At 34.3% G+C, this 18,894-nt stretch overlaps 1 protein-coding gene across 1 annotated transcript; it reads right to left on the reverse strand.

The window, feature by feature from the left end:
* Positions 1–1,533: 1,533 nt before the first annotated feature.
* On the reverse strand, positions 1,534–11,863 carry LOC111046562. The gene is made up of 5 exons (XM_022332139.2): positions 11,206–11,863; positions 8,823–9,003; positions 4,900–5,168; positions 3,878–4,030; positions 1,534–2,156 (listed from the first exon to the last, which is right to left on the reverse strand). Exons 1-5 carry the CDS (start codon positions 11,221–11,223, stop codon positions 2,016–2,018), a joined length of 762 nt encoding a protein of 253 aa, XP_022187831.1. The 5' UTR covers positions 11,224–11,863; the 3' UTR covers positions 1,534–2,015.
* Positions 11,864–18,894: the final 7,031 nt, after the last annotated feature.

Here is an 18,894-nt window from a genome sequence, read left to right on the forward strand (position 1 = left end):
TGTAGTAAATACAATGTGATCTTTTATTGATTAATTTTTCTGAATACATTATAACTGATTAATTTTTCTGAATACAAAATAATTGATTCCAAATGAATGAATGAATTTTATTTGCCAAAATACAAAAAATGAATACCGATACTAGAAATGGCCGTAGTAAATAATGATAATTCTTATTATTTGCCGAAATAACATTACAAAATAAGAAAGTTTACCAAACACTGAATCGAAGAAGTTTTTCACAATATAGAAAAATAAATAATACTTGCTGCACTAGCTTATTGACAAGCTCTTCACATAAATTGTCACTTGTTCAGTCAACTTATGAAAATAATATAAGGATTTATTGAAAATTTATTGAAAATGGTTGAACATCTTCGAGTTATCAGGCAAAATACTAGTTCATTCCTAGGAAGATTGTGATTGGATGAGATTCAAGGTTCTTCAATATTGATTCAAACTTTGGTGTGATCTCAATACAAGTCATTGCATTTAAATCGAAGGATTGGTCAAGATTCACGTTGGTCATTAGTAGGTGATTTAGTGGACATGAATCCTTCTATCGCTATTAAGACAATAGAAGTATAAATGACGATTCTAAGAAATGAAAAGCAAGGAAACTCTTGCAGCGATTGTTTTTGATTGGAGACGTTTGAAGTTGTTTCCATGTACTAATTCCCCGTTCACCAATAGCCTCAGTGCTACAGAACTGTGTAATTTGCTGTTTCGTTCTTGTGGGAGAGCTGGGGTTCGCAACTTTATGACAGAAGCTTTTAGCTTTAAACAAAAGTTGGCTCTGCTGCAAACAGACGCTATATTATTGGGGATCGATTCGTCACTTTGTTCGTTTCATAACGTTCACTCTGTAGTGTGAGATTAAGAGAACATTGCACCGACAATTTCCTTGTTCTTTTTCTTCAATTGACGAGAACACACAACCGTTTGGAGTAGTCTATTGCAAATTGTTTTTTAAGGTTTTGAAGCGCTTCAGTTGGTTTCTCAGCGTTTTATTGTTCTTCGTTTGTTGGACTTTCATTTGCTAAACAAATGGATAATGTTTTCATGTCATAGAACGTTAATTATCTCACAAAACATTACAGTATTGAGAGTTGGCTGTGGGTGCCCTAGAGATGGGATGTATATAGATGCCTATTGTATGAAATCATTTCAGAATCGAGCTCGAATGACTATTATTACGCCAAAAATGGATAATATTTATTTTCCATTCATGAATTAGTAGTGAAAGTAGAGATACGCTCGCGAGATAATTGTTTTTTTTCAGTGGAGGGGGGAAAGAAAAATTAGAATGAGGGACTCTTTAGCATACGTTTGTAGTTAATTTTGAAACAATAGTTCCAATAATCCAGATTGATCTCAGAAATGTTTTACTCAGTATGTGATTCACCATTTATCATCGTCAATTTTTATCATTGACCTAGCCTAATTCAATATTTGAAATTTCCAAAACTGCCGCTCGAGTTTTCATCTCCTTATATAAAATATAATATTATATATTCTCATCATCCTCATATATTTATCTCCTAATATAATATTATGCGTTCTATAATCGTTCAATCCAAGGTGATAAGAATAGGTAAAACTATACAATAGGTTAAAATAATTCTCGCACCTGAATTTTGATTACAGTTGGAACACACACAAAGCATAGAATTTAATACGTTTCAATGGAAAATACGCCTCAATGAAAAGAGAATTATAATATATCAAATATTTAATTTCCGATTATTATTATTTCAAAAATCAGTTGAAACAATTTCAAGATTGTTATACCAATTAATAGTATTGATTATAAACATTAGTACCAATCATTCTGACCTTTGAAAGCATGATACATTTTATTTATTAATTGTCGGTGTAGGCCTATCCTGAGCTTGGAATTCATGATAAATAATTTGTACTATGATTTTTCATAAGGTTCATCCCTGAAGTACACAAACACGTAGATTGCATTTGTCACTGTTATTATTCCCAGCAAGCCGCTTACAGAATAGATTCTAGTCCTTTTTATGGTAGTGCTTTTCATGTTGATAAGCGACCTTTTTACCTTCTACTTTTTTATGGCCGTGTTTGCTTGCGGATTGAGACTTTTTCGAACTCTTCTTCTTCTTCGAGTCTTTCGACCCACTACCCCCTTCCTGAAAATAAATTACACACAAATCAATCAATCAATCACAATGAGTTATGATATCGTTTATGATTTAACATACTTTATGGGCAACAACAGTCTATCTACAGTGGAATACGTCTTATTTTTGTTGGAATGCAATGGAGATCAACAAACCATCGAATAATACTTAAAACGTAATCGATTTTCTGCCATGGAAAATTACTTCTTTCACTTGAAGCATATTTACAAGATTACCAATAAACGGAAAATATTAAGCTGTTAAAATCATAGCTCTCATTTCTCCCAAGCTGATCAATCAATGATATAAGATAAACAATGAACAGTATGGGAAGTCTAGTTTACCTAGAGTAATAATTTGGTCTAGAATTATTAGGTATTCGATGGCCCCATTACTTTCTGTATTTCAGATTGAACTACAGTCATTTGAAAGTAATGGGGAAAATTTCCGCTTCCTATTGTCTTATTTTGTTCTATCTCGTTGAAAATAACAATCTATTCTCCCGAAAAGAAAGTTATTTATCTGTACGATAATAAAAACTATGGACATAGTTTAAATCTTAATACTTGGATTATGCTTTTAGTTGACTACGAAGGAATTCAATAAGATGATCTATTCTATGAATATGATGTTTCCTTGGATTAGATCAAATTTCATTCATCCTCTCACTCATTTCTTACGCGCTTTCTCTCTCTCTCTCTCTTTCTTACCGAAGTCATGCTCTTAAAAATATAGCAACAGGCTTGGCAGATTTTCAAGCTTTCAGGGATATTCTATTGCAAATATTGTAGTGGATATTGTATAATATCATACTAATATAAATATTGATATTCATGAAATAGAATAACAATAATGCACCAACCAAATTGTTTACAGTCTTTTGACAATGCAGCTTTTACGTTTACCCACAGACAACCAATTTTGAATCTGTGATGTAACTAAGAAAAAAGCAACCATTTTAATTAAAGTATAAGATATAAGTTAGTCATCTTAAGAATATAATGTTTGTTCTCATTAACAAAGTTGCACATTCAATAATTTCGAAAACATATTCAAAATTACCAATATTGATAAGTGAATGAGATTTTTGGTTTATGTCAACTTGTCAATCATAATAATTCTATGTTAAATTAAAGCTTGAATGAGTCAATAGAATTGGTCTGCAGAACTTTAGATGTATTTTTTGGCATATGTTCGGGATTTCCAAAGCTCTTATCCAAGAAATGTAGCTTGATCAAGAGTACAGTACTATTGTTATGCATCAAGACAATCAGACATTGACATTTGAATAACTGAAAATTCTCGTTGCAAAGTTTCTTGTCAAGGGAATTGATTTGTTGGCTCTTGGAAAATTGGAATCATGATAAGTGGTACGCCGTGTAAAACTTTGTTCACCTGTCAAAAACATGACTGGAGAATGATTTTCATTTTATCGCATGAACGCATGAATAACTTCATTTACGTAGACGTGAAAATTCTCCTTACATTAATATACATCATAGAACGGAAATATTAAAAAATTGAGGTTTCTTATAAGACTTTTGTTGCTATTAACATTCAATACTGACTCTCCCATAAAAGCAGACCTATTCATTCGCATGATTCATCTGTAGAAATATATATATATATGCGTACTCTATTTGTTTAGTTATTTCAGCCCTTATAGTTCTGGAGAGAATAACGGAGCTCATGGTACACTTTAGAAGATTGATAAAAATGATGCTTCCTACCTTGATCGCGTGAGCCTTTTCATTTTTCTTTTCAGTTTCTTCGGACTCTGATCCATGTTGACCAAATGTCTTCCATTTCTTATGAGCATCAGCGTTGTTCCAATATTTTCTATGCTTCTTTACTTCGTCCAGATGATATTTCTCATTGAAACCCTGTAATTAAATGGTGAAATAAATACTTAACGGGATTGCTTCCTGTATAGTATTTTTCATCAATATCATGACTCGTGTCTAGCATCAAATAAATATAATATTGGAATAATCATACAAATCTTGTGATATATCTGCATTATTCATTGATATTGGTTATTATCTTTTACAGTAAGCTTATTGGGGTGTAATATTGTGCATTATTTTTCAGTGATTTCCTCAAATTATTATCCTTGACGAGCAGATGTGAAGAAGAGGTGCTCCAAAACGGGTAGAAATTACAAATTACAGTATATTTATTGATGTTGAAAATTTGTAGCAAGAATCAATATTAACAACAGCAGGGACCTTAACGGCGAACTTCAGTTCCAGAACCACCAATGCATTGGGAGATGTTGCAACTCAATAAGCTTCTTCTCTTCACATAGTATCACAAATTATATAGATTCGTTTCTATAATATAAATGAAGGATTAATAAACTGATAATTGGAGTTTTAAGTAGTACCTATTGCAATGCAATTCAAATAGCAATAGTAGTCCTATAACCATTCTTGGAAAGAATGAAGCTGGATCCCCACACATGAGTTATTATTCATGCTCGCTGTGCCGCTTCGAATGAGAATCGTCCTATTAGAACTCATTAAATAAATATTCACACTGAACTAGACACGAACTCTGATATTGATTGATATGTGGGAATTTGGCTTATACTTGAAATATTGTAGAATGTAGAAGATGCACTAAAACAATTTGATAATGTAAGTGAAGATTCAATTTTAATCAGAAAAAAATGATGTATATTACAGTTGATACATGAGAATATGCCCTGTAACAAAAAATATCATTATATTTTAAATTTCTATGCAATGACCTTTTGATAATTTCCTTTGTTATGTTTGTGAGCATCTTTGAATACTTCTCTTGCATCGTTGTGTTCACCTCCGTGATGCTCGTCCTGGTGATGATGTTCCTTCTTCTTCTTAGTGTCTTTACCTTTCTTTTCACTCCATTTTATTTCATGTTTGTCCTTGATTGAGTTTAATTTGTTACTTTTCTCTTCATGATGCTTTTTACTTCCGGTTTTTTTACTGTGTCCAGTCTTCTCTGATGCAGATTTCCCACTATGGGCATGACCTTTTCCTGAAAAACCAAGATTTTCACACAGGAAATTTCAATTAGCTTCCAGCGTGAGTGAAAGAGTAATCATGAGCTGTGGTTTTTCTGATAAATGAACCTTCGAATTCATTAATAAGACAAATGATAATAAATTTCAGAAATAAGTGCTCATCATTCAAATGTGGGCTTTGCAATAGAATAACAATGTACGATATTAATTATTCTATTTGCAGATAACTACTCCCGAAGAATTTCTAAGAGATTAAAGACGGCATAAGTTTAACGCCAATCTATGATTACATAAAGCTAAGCTCTAGTTTATTACAATGTGCCACACTTTGAGTACGAACTATTCAGTGGTTCAATTCTGTTTAAACTCAGATGGTGCCACACGTTCAAGAGTGGTTCATACAACTTAAACACATGACTTCGCATTGTTAGGTTCAAATAGCCCTTAAGGAAAAAGTCAATTATAAATAGCATAAAACATCTTTGAGATACACATAACATAGTGATGCCACTCCAAGATTTATAATGGAGACCAAAGAGAATTTCGCACATCTAAGGCTTCTACAGGATTGAGCTAGTAGCATAAAAATTAAAAAGCCTTGGTTGGAAAAATGGATTTGAGGAATAGACGAGAAGTAGAGTAACCTTTTGAGAGAATAAATGGGAAAGAGAAGTGGAGCAACCTTTAGAGAGGATAAATGGGAAAGAGGAATACACACGTTTGAAGTTTGTATCAGTAATAGCGATCACCATGAAAAATTCATGATCATGGAGTGTTGGCTGTTGGAGATTGATGTCCTGCAGGAAGTATAAAAAGAATTCCCTTTAAAGCCTTCAAGCCAAGCAAAAAGATCTCAATTCGCATAAACCAATTGAGATATATTTTTTCTCTTATTGAGCATGAAGCCATATTCATAATAAAATACCTGATTGATAAAATTCAAATATATCAATTTCTAATCATTCACAAAGTGGCTGACTGTTTACCCAACGCTGACGCATGGGATTTCCCATTAGCGTTTGATGAGACTTAGGAGCTGCTCAAAAAACATAAAACTTACTCTAGTCTTCCATAATTTCTGATTTTTTCCCCTTAAAATAAGAAGGATGTTTGAGTCTTGTTTACTCTTCAATCAGTCAATCAATCAACCATCTAGCTGGAAGATAGAATGTCATAAGGCCGCATCAATACACATAAATATTTAAACATGATATCTATCATTCTCACACATATAGGTTACAACTATAAACTACACTATCTGGTTATGATATATCATAATATTATTCTTAATACCTCTCTAGAAATGATTTCTCCTTACTTCATTTTAAATGTGAAGAGTTCGCGTTGAAGTAATCTCTACTTTACTGATATTTGGTCATTGACTTTTGCTTGCATGTAATAACAAGAAAAGCAAGATTTTCAATCATTCATATAACAAGGCAAGTAACGGAGATTCCTTTTCCAAACTGCTCTATTGTTCGTAGTGAGCATCCACAAGCACAAAAGTCTTCTTTTTAAAATCATCAGTGTTTGTTTACAATGTGGAATGTTCCCAAAATGCATTTCATGATTCACTATATTGCATTCAATTTTTGAAAAACTTCTGGGATAGTATCCTCAAACCCCTATTTTCGAGGGAAGACCCTAAACTCCCCCCGTTACCGGCAAGTTGAACCTATTTTCCATCCTTTACTGGCATACCCAAAAATTTAATACTGAGGCCACCCTTGCCAATAGCATGTTCTGCTTTGTTCTGGTAGTTTTTTTCAATTCAAGTCTTTGATGATTCTACCATTATATATCCAGCTTCTTCATTTTGTAATCGCTTTAGATAGCATTAGTCCACTTTCAATAATATTATTGAATTAGATTCTTGACAACTATAGTCAATTGAACTCTCAATCATTATCATCACACTCCTTGTGTTTAATTCAATAGAGTGAGCCCAATTCCAGTCCGGACAAAATAGTAGTCATATTACAAAATTTCCGTTACTGTAGGTTCATTGAACGCTATTATTCTCATTAGGAAACTCTCTCAATTGATTTGAAGTATTCTTTTGTTAGACAACTCAACAGTCATTTACAGATAGAGAGGAAGCATGCTTGGTATTTGATATGGCGCTCCGAATCGATGTATGGAAATCTAATTTCAGGGTATTGCCCTTGATAAGGATAAAAGCTGCTGAAGCACTTCGCTGATAAGAATTTTATAAATTCTACTTCACTTTACACTAAGTATTCTCCAGTTCCTCTTATCACTCGTGACAGTTTATGAATTCACATAAGGAAGGGAAAACATAAGGGAAATAGCATGTTAGAGCAATATGTCAAATTAAAATTTATTCAGATTTAGTTACAATTTGACACGAATAATTTTTGAGGGATATTATTATTCGAGTTAATGAAATAATGAATGTGATATTGTTCTCAAAGAAGTTTTCGATTGCTTGAACTGGTGAATAATAATTAAGATTATTTGGATAATGAACAATCACTGTGGCTGCTACCATCGAAAGCTTAACACTTTATAATACTCATGTGAGGTTTATAATATGGAAGTAATTGGCCAGTTATGATGAAGCCACATTAAGAATAATGCTATATATCATGTAAATGTATTGGTCTGTATCCAATAGTTTTTATAAGAACACAGTCATTCCAAGTTTGAAGTTATTGGAATTACACTATTCCCTAAATTTTTTTGAGAGAAACTCAATAACAATATTATAGAGTTCTCATTCAAGAGTTGAAAGAGATTTTCAATGATACAGTGGAGGTTTGTTGCTGAGATGGAGTTTACCAGTATTTATATGTGAAAGATGATATTTTTCATGTTTCATAATATGACATCATAGCCTAACGCGTTTTATTCCATTAACTTGATACATACTACTTCACAGAAAAACTATGGAATTTGAGTTGATAAAGTCAATATCATATGATGAATTATTCAAGTTTCTGTAAGATGGAAGCAAATATGAAAGAGAAATAGAGAGAAGCAATTGTGTTTTAAAGTACAGAAGCTTAATAATGTAAGCTTAATAATGAAGCTTATAATGTAAGTGAGAAAGTTTGAAAAAGGTATAATGCATAAAGAGAAGTATCAGAGGTTGTAAAACACTTGAACACACGAACAGTTCAAATAAATTGTACAGTAGAAGTATTTCATGATGTCTGTGTGTGTATTACTGTGTGTGATGTTGAAAGAGGAACAGTTTGTGATTTTACTTGGAGCAGTAACACAAGAATAAATGTGAAATTACGCAACGAAAAGCTTTGGTTACAGTTCTGTTTCAGCTCAGATATATTTACATTTCTTCAATCATGAAGCTCTCTAGATTTAAACTCCAAGTATCTTACATATTCGAGTGGTTGGTAATAATTGATTCTCACGTAATGGTATGTGATTATATTATGAATTTATCACTCAATAATAATAGTATTACAGTGTTTTCTTCAGTGTCAGATGAATAAATGGTTCACTCAAGTCACTAAAAACATTTGTGGAAGTATATTCATGTATGGGGAAATCCATATCTGCAACTCAATTTATGGAGTACCCTTCCCTAAGTACATCGACCAAATCAGTTTTGTGACTGAAGTTTCTCCGTTAACTATTGGATTTCACTTCGATACTGTGATATAATGTGGTGATATAGTTCCTACCTTTTTTGCTATGATGTGAAGCAGCCAAGTCCTGGTCCTCCTCGTGATTGTAAATGAATCGATGGAACTCATCAATTTCTTTTTGCGCAGCAATCAAGAAATCGTCATTATGATGATCATCATGTTGATAATTCGTTGCAAACTCTATTGATCCGCACAATATGGCAGCGAATAGTAGTATCTACAAAGAATTATTAATTGTAGGGCAATGTTATAGAATAGTGCATGTTTTTTGTGGGATACTATCCTAGAATTTGTGAAGAACATGAATCTTTTATTAACTCATTTATGCGATTACTACCATTGAGAAGATTAATTGAGTACATCGAGAGAAAATCATAATAATATGATTTCCTCACCTAATATCAGAGTTTGTCCTAGGCAAGTCAACGGAGTATCGAACATCGATATTGATATTAAACCCAAATTATTCATTCGAAGTCGCATTACTATTTTAACTCACTTGAATATTTTCATCTCCCAGCAAAACAAAATATTCCAGAGCGGTCATCTAGTGCAGCATTGAAGCCAATACATTACTATATTCTATTGGAGTATTATAGAACTCAATTTCAATTCTCTCGTATTATGCGAATCATTAACTAGTAGTTCTGTGAACAGTAGACCTCGCGCTCAGTAAGTTACATTGACCTGTTGTTATGTTCTCTCAAAAATTAATAAATAATTTATCAATTTAAAATGTCTAGAAAAAATCCTAAATAAATATAGAGCTTTCTGTCCTATCGTACCGTGACGTGTCGTCCCGGAATGTGAGTGTGAGCGCTGTTATCAGGTCTGGCTGCAACTCTGTCTACAACGTTGATGGAATGATACAATATTTTAAAGATGTTAGATGTTTTTGAACGGGTAGTATTATAGTCAACTGTCTACTAACGTTGATGGAAAGATAAATTTTCAAGATGTCGATGTTTTTGAACGGGTAGAATTATAGTCCACTAGACAGCTGATTTATGATGAATAATATGCTATAGTCTGATTTTTACGGTAATATTGGCGTATGAAGGAGGCTCCTTCTTCCTTTTATATTATCCTTGAAATGCAAAATTTCCAAAAGCCTTGTATATACGTCGACGCGCAATTCAAAAAGGAACATACCTGTCAAATTTCATGAAAAACTATTACCGCGTTTCTCCGTGAATGCGCAACATAAAAACATTTAAACATTAAGAGAAATGCCAAACCGTCGACTTGAATCTTAGACCTCACTTCGCTCGGTCAAATAGTTCATGGGTTCTGGGTTGAATACTGTGAATGAGAAATTGTCCATTACTCATTATGCATAAGTGCAATATAATCTATCACAATTAAAATGTCAATATTGTATAGATAATAACAAAACATTTCTAGCGCATCTATACTTTTTTGTCCTTGAAATGGGATTGTTTTATTTGTGGAACAAACGCATCAGTGCACTGTTTCAAATTATATTCTCTGACAGTATGTTATATTTCACTGAAACACAACAAACATGGAGAATTGCCACAAAGAATGGGTTTAGTCTCATTTAAATCATGAATATTCTAGAACCCTAATCATGCAAACGTGATGACAGATCGATATGTCGTTGAAATAAACAAGCACTATAATTGGCATTTCCTCTGGAATAGGACATATTCAAATGTACTTTACGATTAGACATGCATAGAACTGGCTCACAGGCCATTTGCATAGTTGAGTACCGTTGTTGACTGGAATTTATTCAACATGTAAACTCACTGTTATTGTAACAGAATAAAATACTTTGGTGATGTCATAGAGAAAATATAGTAAAAGAAGATATCTCATGGTATATGTCGTTGGTGTTCCTAATTTCAAGCCGATTTTTTGTCAACTGTAGCCGATTACTTTCGATTTCTGTCTATTATTACTATTTTGGCCGAGTGTAAGAACATAAGAGTGTAAGAACGGAACAGTATGAGTACAGATAATCACTTTATTTGAGTGATCCGTGGTCTAGTGGATAGAGTGCTTGCATAGCAGCACAGAGATCCCGGGTTCAAACCCTCTCATTACCAAAATTGTTTTAACCAGATCACTCCCGCGTTATCTGATAGGCAGGTTAAATTGTCGGTCGTCCCGGCTGAAGTATTGCAGGCGGTGGGACCTTCCCACAAGGGACTTCCCCCTTACCAACAAAAGCCATATCAATTTACTTTTTATCACTTTATTTATAGTTACTGTAAGTGTGTTATGAGAGACTACCAGCGTCTACCAAAAAGAACTACTAAGACTATAGGCTTCAGTTTACAGTGTCATTTGGAACATAAACGCCCTATACCATGGATTATAATTCTAATGCTATCTTTCCTCTATGGTGATATATCGAAAAATATAGTGGGTGTGGTAAGTTGAAGGTACGAACCGATACATGGTCATCCATTGTGGTAGGCGACAGGCGACATTTGTCGAAGGAAACAATGGATTGTCAGCTGTGTTGAACGACGTTTACTTTTAGTTGCAAAGTGATGAGTGAGGTCTGAAGTGGGTGAACGCAGTGCAGGTGTCTCCAGTTGTAGCCGTGTGCCAGTGACAAATTGCTGGTTTGTTTTGAGTGAGCGTGAGCCTTCTTGGCCTGATGACCGTCAAGGTCACTGCGCCACCAATTATCCTGGCCGATCAGCTGATTGTGCTCGACACGTCCACGTAACGAGCAAAGCCGCAAAGCGAGAGAGTGAAAGTGGCACCCGGCGGCTCACTTCTCACTGTTTTTTCATGCACCACCGATCCAAATAGAACATGCAACAATTAACATCGGCGACAACACAATTACATCTCTTCATAACTACTCTTGCTCACAAAATAACTTTCAAACACATTTCAAACAGTATTGGAGAGTAATAGGAAGCTACATAAAACAAGACTGCTATCCTGATGAAATTGCTATCGATGAACAAAACTGCTATTGGAGCTTCCCTGATTAAATTCTAATCATCAATGATAACTGAACCTCACTGAAAAATATAGGGGGAAAAGTTATGTTCTATCAAAATTCTAAAGAAATGTACAATAACTGTGCCTCCTAGATAGGCCAATTTAAAATGAAACAACTGACGTTTTGGATGAAAGGTATGACTATTTTAATAGGTCAAGGGTGAGGCGTGCTTCTTTCAGCTGGAAATGGTTTGAAATTGAGACTTGAGATTTTAATATTAGCTCCCATATTGCAATCATGCATTCACTATAAACTGTCACGACATATTCTCATCCAGAACTGGATGATTGTCTATAGGTAAGATCCTATGATATTTTTCAATAATATTACAAGATTATAATAATATTAAAAAAATGGTAAGTGTACAAACTATATCCTTTGAAACCGGAACTGGTGTATACGCCTAATCCTGGAAAGAAGAAGAAGAAGAAGATTACAAGATTCATTTCTATTGATCCTTTTTTCCACAAAGACGATATAAGTGTTTATGAAAATGACTTCTGTACATGATAATATTCTCATTCTATACAATTAAATGGTTTCCTCACCGATTTGTACTAGATCTGCTTTGTTATCCAAATGCTTGGGATGGATGAGGACAAAGTCAAAAGGCATTTTTATTCTATCATCCTCACACCCCAATATTGATCTTCTCATCCCGAAGAAAAAAATATTCAATTACGAGATAAAGGAGTTGAGAGCCCGATGGAGTTCGAGATCAATTCCATTGGAGCAATCCATTATGTAATGGCACCGAAAATTATGATTGAAATTATACAAGTTATAAGGCCGCAATAAAACGATAGTTCTCAATTTCCCAGAAGAGGTGCTTCACAAGTGAGCGTTTGGAATAAAAGGAGTAAGAAAAGTAAATTGAAAACGAAAGTAAAAAATGTGCGTCGTTTCTCTGATTGTGTGATGAAGACGGGAAAAGGCGAACTCCTTCAAGCAAAATGATTCTTCAACGATACCATAACCTGAGGCATAATGCTCTCTCATCAACTCTTTCAGGATTTCATCTATTCAGAAAACCTTCTTTGCTGATTCAATTTGTAATAGCAAAATTTTTTAATCTTGATGATCATTAAATCATCTTGTTAATGATAATACAGTTCTCCATGGCTGTTCCGTTTAAAGGTGATTTAGTTAGATATAGGTGTTTAATATAAAATAAATTAGTTCATTGCATTGAAGCAATTGAAAAAAAAAATCGAATATTAATTGAGTGATAAAACTCATATCCTCGTTTTCTGAAATACTTTTGTATTAGATTCCACAATCACAATATCAAATTAATGATTGGGAGAGAATCAACAGGATTAACCCAAATTGTTTCTCTCCGTAATTCTGATTGAAATAGTCCAAATGAGGTTATGAAAAAACGTTTATAAAGGTCACAAAAATTTACAGTCCAAACATACATAATACTGAAAATTTTGTATGTGGATTGATCAGAAAGATGAAACAAATGATTAAATTTGAAGCATTTAAATTACATCAAATTTAATTTCTTCCATTATTTGGGAAAATGGGATAAATTATAACATCCAATTTGCTACTAGTCACAAACACTTACGATTCAGGGTACATCAAAATTATATTCCTTTTTCCTTTGAAGTTTATATTGGAATGAAATTCAAATACTTAACGATTTAACGATTCAACGATTTATTGAATCATTATCAACTCACTCTTAACAAGTCAAATATTGCGTTTTCGAAGACTTGAAATAGAGAATGTATTATGTACCAATCAATAGGAATGATAAACGAATTTGCGTTTTCTGTAGTCAAGTATCCCTCTCGAATATGAAAATGAATTCCTCTACGTTCTCAAAGAAAATCGTTAAAAGGAGAGTATTGAGTTGTATATGCTCAACTGAAGTAATTTCGTCTTACGCCATTTCCATGAATATAAAACTCTAGAGCTCAGTACAGTGGAAACGTTCTTGGAAAAAACAGGAAACTTTTATACAAGATTCCTGTTGAACGAGTGAGTGCTGTTGAAGCTCTAAGTGTAGAGTCTTGAATCAACTTCGAATTCTGAAAACAAATTCTTTGTGCGATGTAACTGACTCTCTTATTCGTCGTTTTGAGGTGGAACAATATAATATATTCTCTACGTATCCGGGGTTGGGCAATAAAGTATAAATAATTTTATATAACAGTTACACACTCATTTTCAAACTGAACTCAACTTAATGTTCCTCTAGTGTTCACCTCAAATAATACTGCCCATTTTATAATTAAATAGGGATAAATAATGTATAACTTCAAATTAATTATGTACAAAAAATAGCTTCTGTAAAAATTGTGTTAGTTTTTCTCCAAACACTCTGTAGACATGACAAGTTGATGGCGAAGCCCATACAAGAGTCCTTGCCTTATTCGCCATAGAGAAACGGCTGGTCGATGAAGATTGGAGTTTTCCAATAACAAATAATTTACTATTCAGTGTGCTATTAGTAAAAGTCTGTTATTGACCCTTACTTTTCTTGAGAAAACCACACTGTCAATTCAGATAGAGGATCCACAATCAGCGTATTTTTTCCTGCCAGGAGGAGACATATCAATCAACCTCAGTATTTTATGGTATCAAAATGCCATACAAGGAGACAAGGTATAGAGTTTTCAGTATCCAGGGCAAACCTCCCCTGGTCGCCTCACTTCGTTGCTTGAAGATGTGGAGTGGCCTTCTCGGTAACCAGACCAGTCACTGTGTAACTCCATTCTTTATGTTGTACCTGGAAGTACGTGTGTATATCAACACACACCTACACTTGAAGCCTTGAGTGAGATAATAACAAAAGTAATTTGAGCGATAACCCGTGCAACGCTTCAGAGTAGGATAAACATTTTTTCACAACGCCTACAGGAGTGTGAAGACGCCATTTTACAGATAATTCAAGTTTATATCTCGTTCATATACAGTACTTGATTTCATAATTTTTGTTTCTCCAATTATCAAAATGGCAAGATTGAAGGTATATTGATTTTATGTAGGATAAAGTTACGTTGTAACTGCTATTTCAATTATCTATATATCATTGCCCAACCTCAAAAATCTGGTGTGGTATACACTCACTCAACTTTCCTCGCTCATTGATCTATAAGCCTCATTCTAAAACGAGAATAATTTAGCGGAATAACATAATGCTGATTGGCGACTGAATATTTGAAACTTCGATCATACTATTGTATAATTATATTATTTTCAGAGTAAATTTTCCTTTGTGTAAATTGTGAAATTTGATGATTTTTCAAAAGTCGTCAGAACAGCTGTTCTACAAATAAAATATCGACTATGTGTTCTTTTGAATAAGTTTAATAGAGCTGATAAATAACTATACAGGGTATGAATTTGAAGAAAATGTGTCAAGTCATTTTTGAGAAAATCGTGATAGAAATTAAACAAAATTAAATTTTCCCAGAAATGAGACTCATGTCAGTTGATAGGGCTTATAAATAGCTATCTAGGGTATAAATTTGAAGAAAATCGTTAGAGCAGTTTTTGAGAAGCCGTGAAAAACATGGTTTTTTAGCCATTATCCGCCATTTTTCCGCAATTTTGAATTGAATTTTATTGAATTTCTTATTGTCGGATCCTCATGGTATAAGGACCTTAAGTTTAAAATTTCAAGTCAATCGGTTGATAAGGAATGGAGTTATCGTGTTCACAGACACACACCACACACACACACCACACACACCACACACCACACACACACACACACACACACACACACCACACACACACAACACACACACACACCACACACACACACACACACACACACACAACACACACACACACACACACACACACCACACACACACACACACCACACACACACACACACACCACACACACACACACACACACACACACACACACAACACACACACACACACACCACACACACACACACACACACACACACAACACACACACACACACACACACACACAGATATACGCGCCTCCGACCCGCTCCGCGCACGCTCCTCCCTCGTTCCGCCATCGTTCCGCAATCGCTCCGCCCCCACTCTGCACTCGCACCGATCATGAACGTTACGGGAGATTTTAGCTCTTCTCGCGTTCCACTCTTGCTCCCCGGTCAATCATCAATCGCTCTGCTCGAGTGACGTTCGGTTGCGGAGCAGAGCGAAAGTCTGTACGCACCTACACACAGACCAACACCCAAAAATCATGTTTCTGGACTCAGGGAACCTTGAAACGTATAGAAAACATGAAATGTGGTTACCTCAATTTTTTTGGAAAGCAATACTCTCCTTACCTATGGTAATAGGGCGAGGAAAGTAAAAACGACGGATAGTTAGTGATTTCGTTGGCCACTGAACTTGATCTGTGTAATGTTTCGAAGAGTATGTGTTTAAAATTCCAAGTTGTTTGATGAGAGCATATGAACGATATCATCGAACAAACAATATTACAAACGGACCTTAACCGAGCCTTAAGTCAAAAGTCGAAACTCGCCACGCTCGTTCATAAATGAAAGATTTTGCATAAAAGGATTTTTGTGATATATGAGCGCCCTGATTTTGAATTTTTGATGCATATCATTATAGAATTTATTACAAATGAAATCGTAATATTTAATAAAAAACCGAGAAATTGTCAAAAACCACAGACTTTATCAAATCTAGAAAGACCGGTATCGGTTGTTACACCAGTGTTAATCTCTGATAAAACTGACCGAAACCGGTCTTTCTACTTTTAATAAAATCTACGGTTAGGTGAAAAAGTGATTACACAAATATTGTCAAATCCACAAAAAAAGTTTATTCAAAACCAGACTCAAGCTTCAACTTGGCATCATATTCAGTGGAAATGAACTTATTGTGAAGAAGTTCCACAACATTTCCGAAGACAGTGCAAATCTGTGGTTTTTGACAATTTATTAGTCTTTTTATTTGATATAAATAATTACCACAATATCAACTTCTGAACTACACAAAAAGTGAAATCATAATATCATAAGCATACAAGCTCAAAATATTGTATATAAATGGGAGTAATTATTTTCTTAGGGACTAATAGGTTAATAGGTACACTCTATTGTCGGGTTCGAATCCCCGCGATAGGTATGTACGTTTGATCATCTAGTTAAATTACCCACGCACTATTCATTATTCACACACAAGCAAAAAGTTCATGTTGACGTCAGAAAATAATGTCCCATACAAATTACATACATTTCCATTGTTTTGGTTATTGTTGACTGAAATTAACGGGATATGCTACCTTTGGGTATATTGTACTACCCAACTTCTCCATCTAACAGGATGTGTTGAATTCGACTACTCTTGAAATAATTAACGAATATATTTTCATTTACGAATGAAGCCAAATCACTCGTAGTGATACAGTAAACTTGATCCACAAAATAGTAAACAGGCACAGAGGTCTATAAATTTACCAATCAGACCATGTTCTTTTTCCTTGACCAAGCTGGGAGCTCATCACTTCAGCCAAGCACTTGATGATTGTGGCTTGAAAATGTAAATCTCGGCCGGGCTCAGAAATTTTCAATCACCGTAACTGATTAGACAGATTGTGCGGTTTGAGCTGAGTTCAGTATGTTGTTGAAATGACCCTGATACTGTTGATACTGAACTGAAGGGGTAGATGCTGCAACCCGCTTAGCAATTTCTCTCATGTGTGAATGTGTATGATGTGTGTGTGAAAGAAAACTTCTGCCAGAGTTGAACGAAATCTAGTGGTTGAGAAAGACTCTAGATGAAGTAAATCCATAGTTTTCGTTTATCTATGCTTCTACTCATGTATACCAATTGTGATTATGTGAATGTGATCTTGATAATTATGTGATTATGAACTCCTTCACATATATGATTGTCAATTGATCACATTTCTGCAAGTGCTTCTGCGACGATCTCCACGAAAGAGGAATAGGTACAATTCAGACTTTACTATGAGATTTGAGTAAATAAGAAATCTTGGGGCCGTTTTCCGAGCTCGGGATGTAGCTAAGTACTAGACTTTAACTGGCTTTAGACTCTGGAGTCAGAAAATTGGCTTTCCAAGTCAGAGCGTTAACGTAGTCCAGGACTTAGATAGACTCTGGAGTTTAGAGATCACGTTAGACCCTGGTGTTCATAATTTCGCTTTCTGAGTGAAGGGCTTATAAGTCCAGGACTTGAATTAGATTCTCTCCTCTTTCCGAGTCGAGGATTTATCAAGAATCGTTGAGTCCAGGACTTAAAACAGCGTGATTTTAAGCCCTCGTCTGGGGTAGGGTTTAAATTCAAGTTCTAGTCTCAACCGAGCAAACACAATTCAGTTATTGTTTTTGAGTAGATGAATAGCCAAATGAATATCATGGAATACCTAAATTATTCGAATTAGTCCATCTAAATTCATAATTTATAGTTTGAAAGTTTATTTTGGAATAAAGTTCTTCATAATATTATGCGTGAAAAACTAACCTCATTCTACGACTGTGAAGTCGAGAACTTAATAGACCTCGGACTCATAAACCCGTGACTCAGAAAGTTGATTTGAACCCGAGAGCTTATTTTAGTCCTGGACTCTGTAAGTCCAGAACTTATAGATCCCGAGCTCGGAAACCGGCCCTTAGAGTAAGAAATTGTTTGATGAAGAATATTTTCCAAGTTTGAGTATTTCTAGTTCAACAATAATAATGAGAAAAATGATGTGCTTGAATCATTATGCCTGAGTGGAGATATATCACGGTATTATCTTAATCATTCGCTGAGTTCCTGGTCTATTATATGAAATCACACGAATCTCATCACTTCGATGAATAATAATAGAATGGAGGCTTCAACTGTCACATCACAAAAAATACACTTTGGAATACGAACGATTTCAAAATAAAAATGGGAAAAAATGAGTATTATAATGAAAATATAAATGTGACAAATCTACTGTACGTAAAGAAATCATTTCAATCCAGGGACAAAACTATCAATACATAAGCAGTTAATATCTAAAAATATAGATGAAAAATGAAATAAAAAAGTATGTTAAAAGATTACTTAGATAGGAAAACAAAATAATTTGAAGTGAACAAAACTAGTTTGAACTTTCTGAACACTATGGAATATTGTGACACAGA

Source organism: Nilaparvata lugens, chromosome 2 (genome assembly GCF_014356525.2).
Source record: "Nilaparvata lugens isolate BPH chromosome 2, ASM1435652v1, whole genome shotgun sequence".
NCBI classification, from domain to species: Eukaryota; Metazoa; Arthropoda; class Insecta; order Hemiptera; family Delphacidae; genus Nilaparvata; species Nilaparvata lugens.